This window comes from Diospyros lotus, chromosome 6 (genome assembly GCF_014633365.1).
Source record: "Diospyros lotus cultivar Yz01 chromosome 6, ASM1463336v1, whole genome shotgun sequence".
Lineage (NCBI taxonomy): Eukaryota > Viridiplantae > Streptophyta > Magnoliopsida > Ericales > Ebenaceae > Diospyros > Diospyros lotus.
In genome coordinates this window covers 23,012,785-23,016,138 of record NC_068343.1, presented here as the reverse complement: position 1 = coordinate 23,016,138, position 3,354 = coordinate 23,012,785, and the positions used below count along the sequence as shown (strand labels likewise).

At 34.9% G+C, this 3,354-nt stretch overlaps 1 protein-coding gene across 1 annotated transcript; it reads right to left on the bottom strand.

Moving 5' to 3' along the window:
* Window positions 1-2,723: 2,723 nt before the first annotated feature.
* Window positions 2,724-3,113, bottom strand: LOC127804403 (protein PELPK1-like). Its single transcript, XM_052341261.1, has one exon. It carries the CDS (start codon window positions 3,111-3,113, stop codon window positions 2,724-2,726), a length of 390 nt encoding a protein of 129 aa, XP_052197221.1.
* Window positions 3,114-3,354: the final 241 nt, after the last annotated feature.

Genomic DNA, 3,354 nt, shown 5'->3' with positions numbered 1-3,354 from the left:
TCGTCTCTAAATTTTTTTAAGTCCATTTCTGTCTCTAATTCAAAATAGAGACAAAAAAGTTAGAGATAAAAAAAAAAACTTGTCTCAAAATTATAGACGGAATTTTTTCCATCTTTAATTCAAAATCGAGATGAAAAAAATTATGTTTCTAATTTAGAGACAAAATTTTAGATTTCACCAATTTCGAGACCGATTACCCAACCAAATTAGAGACGAATTTTTTTTTTTTTTGAGACAGAAGAAATTCTGTCTCTAATTGTTTAGTGACAGAACAAAAATTTTCGTCACTAATTATCTAATGACAAGCCTGTTATAGATAGACCGAAATTTGTCTCTAAAACAATACAAATGGAATTTTATGGGTGTAGGGACAGATTTTTTCGGTTTCTAAACCTAGTTTCCTTTCTTGTAGTGACATATGATAGTTAATTATAAAGACAAGATAGTTGAGTCATAACATAAAGTACTCAATTACTTTAATTAGAATATGATATTAATCATTGGCCAAAACTACTTGAGTATTAATTATTCAATATTAGTCAAGTAATTTCTATTTTTAGTTGAGTACGAGGCATAGTACTTGAGTATGGACTTAATGGGACATGATACCAAAGTATATTAGTCGAGTTTATCTATTTAGTAGTCGTTTGCATTAATATTAAATTGGTATTTGTTGATATACAAGAAGTTGATTAATATAGTAATCCTTTGTTAGTTTAATGAACGATTCAATCTTAGAAATCAAGGTGACCTCTCTGTATCTTGATACGAAGTCGACTATTTTCAGTAGTAGTCGATCAAGTGATACTATGAGAATGTAAACTAGAAGTTGATTAACATAACACCTTAGTTAGGTATAGTTTTAACTCTTCTTTGGTCTTTAGCAATAAGTCAACTCTTTTTATGTCATAGTTGAGTAAGGTAGATTAGGGGTGTGCAAATGGTCAGTTCGGTTAGTAAATTGATCAAAATCCACTAACTTAACAAACAAAATTTTAGAAAAAAACCAAACCAAACCATAAAATTGAACAAACCAAAAATTGAAAAATTTGAACAAAAATAAAAAAAATCAAAGAAAGAAAAAAATCATAAAAAAAACTAAAAAAAAAACGAAAGATCGAACAAACAGAAACAACCAAGAAAACTGACAAAACCAATAAGCCAAACAAAATAAAAAACTGAAGAAACTGACTAAACTGAAAAGGCACTAAAAAAATTGAATAACTGAATGATACTGTTTGTTGTAAATTACAATCACTTGTAAATTTGGGCAGGTCATGCAGCTTACAAATTACAATCAATAATCAGTTTACAAATGAGAACACTTGCTGTAAATTACAACCAGTTTACAAATTACAATCAATAATAATTTCAACAGCCACCTCTATAAAACAATTGAAAAATGAAAACCCTAATTGAAGCAATTGAATAATGAAAACTCTAACTTAAATCCAGTGAATGAGATCCAAAACTGCAAAATAATTGAAAAATAAAACCCTAACGACAACTCACTTATGTGGGTTGTAGGTTGGAGTAAAGAGGACAGGGAATGATGGGTCGGTGCTAGTTGTCGATCGGAGAAAGGAAAGGGTGGGTCGATCTTGGTTGCCGATTGGAGAAGAGGGAAGGGTGGGTTGATCTCAATCGTCGTTTGGAGAAGGCAAAGGGAAAGGCGGAATGCATGGAAGGAAGGTTGAAGAATCAAAGGCTGGAGATGGGAACGACGACGATGATGACGAATGGGAGATGGGGACGCCAACGGTTGTCAGTCGAAGGTCAGAGGCAGAAGGTCGAAGACTCGAAGGGAGGTGAAGGGTTAGGGTTTTACTTCTCTCTAACTTCTATTCTTTTTCTTTCTTCCTTGTTATTCTTTTCTTCTTTAATTAATGCATGTGACAAATAGTAATGCGGGTAAAAAATGATGTTGTTTAGGAAAAATGGTCGGTTTAGTTTTTTCAGCATTTCCAACACAAAAATCGAACTAAAACTGATAACCAAAATTTTCAAAAAAAAAAAAAGAAAGAAAAGAACATAATCGAATTTTATCAACAATTGAACCGAACATCGTTTTGATCAATTAGGTTCAATTATTTAGATTAAATCAAAATTTTGCACGCCCCTAAGGCAGATCCAAGTGTGATTCTTCCAACATTTTTGACTAGTTAGTCAAGTAATAACATATATTAGTCGACTAATAACATCTATATTCTTACTTAAGTTTAAATTTAAAAATGTTAAAATATATACTCTTTATTTTTTTAACATTTGAGACCCATTTAAATCATTACCCTTGTGGGTCCGAAGAGATAGTTTGATCTCCAATTTGGGTTGGTTTTTTCTTGTCTAATCATGAATTAATGTAATAGAATACTTGATAAAAAATACAGAAAAAAAATCTGTTAATCAACAGTACTGCTGAATAATAATAAAACAGCGGCGTTCTGTTCAATTTATAAACAAGAACAGAGCCATAAATTAAACAGTAGCAATTATTTTCTAAGTTACAGCAAAATAATACATAAGATGACTCCTCATCTTAAACCCCACGCACAAAAGACAAACAAACACTCAAAAGCTCATCATCTACATGACGCATGCACGTACGTACGTATGAGCCAGATACATTCAAACTCACAACAGCTAAATATTATATATATCGCGCACTCTAACAAGCACGAGAAAGATGAATAGAAATATTGCCAATCATTAACTTGGCGGGTGATCTAGTTTGATGGAGGCGGTGAGAGGAAAGGAATGGACGGGATTGTTGTCGGGATGGTGGGCATAGTAGCGGGCAGCAGCGGCAGTGTGGCCTTAGGAAGCGTCGGCATGGTTGGCAGCGGCGGCAGTGTGGCCTTAGGAAGCGTCGGCATTGTTGGCGGCGGCGGCAAAGTCGGCTTTGGCAATGTTGGGACAGATGGCAACGGCGGTAAAGTGGCCTGAGGAACAGTAGGAATCGCCGGCAAGGGAGGCAGAGTGGCTTTAGGCAGAGATGGAATCGTGGGCACTGTTTGGAGCAGTTGTCTGGCGGCTGAAGTCGAGCTCATCTGGCTGCTGTATAGACAGAGCACCGCCACCAGAGATAGAAACCAACTGTATGTTGAAGCAGCCATTGTTAACTTGGTACAAGTAGTTTAAGGTGATGATGATGATGAAGATGGAAGTTGTATTTTTTCTCGGATGAAGAAAACAATGCCTATAAATGGGTATTTATAGAGAGAGCCTAATCTAATTACGTGTTTAAGGATTCGACTGCTTTGGATAGATGGGATATGTTGATGAGATTTGGTTGAGCGAAGTGGCAATGAACACTGGTTTGTTCACCTATGCCTTTTGACCATTTACAAGTACGTA

Coding starts and splice junctions, on each gene's coding strand:
- LOC127804403 (XM_052341261.1), bottom strand. CDS start 3,113: ATGGCTGCTTCAACATACAGTTGGTTTCTATCTCTGGTGGCGGTGCTC.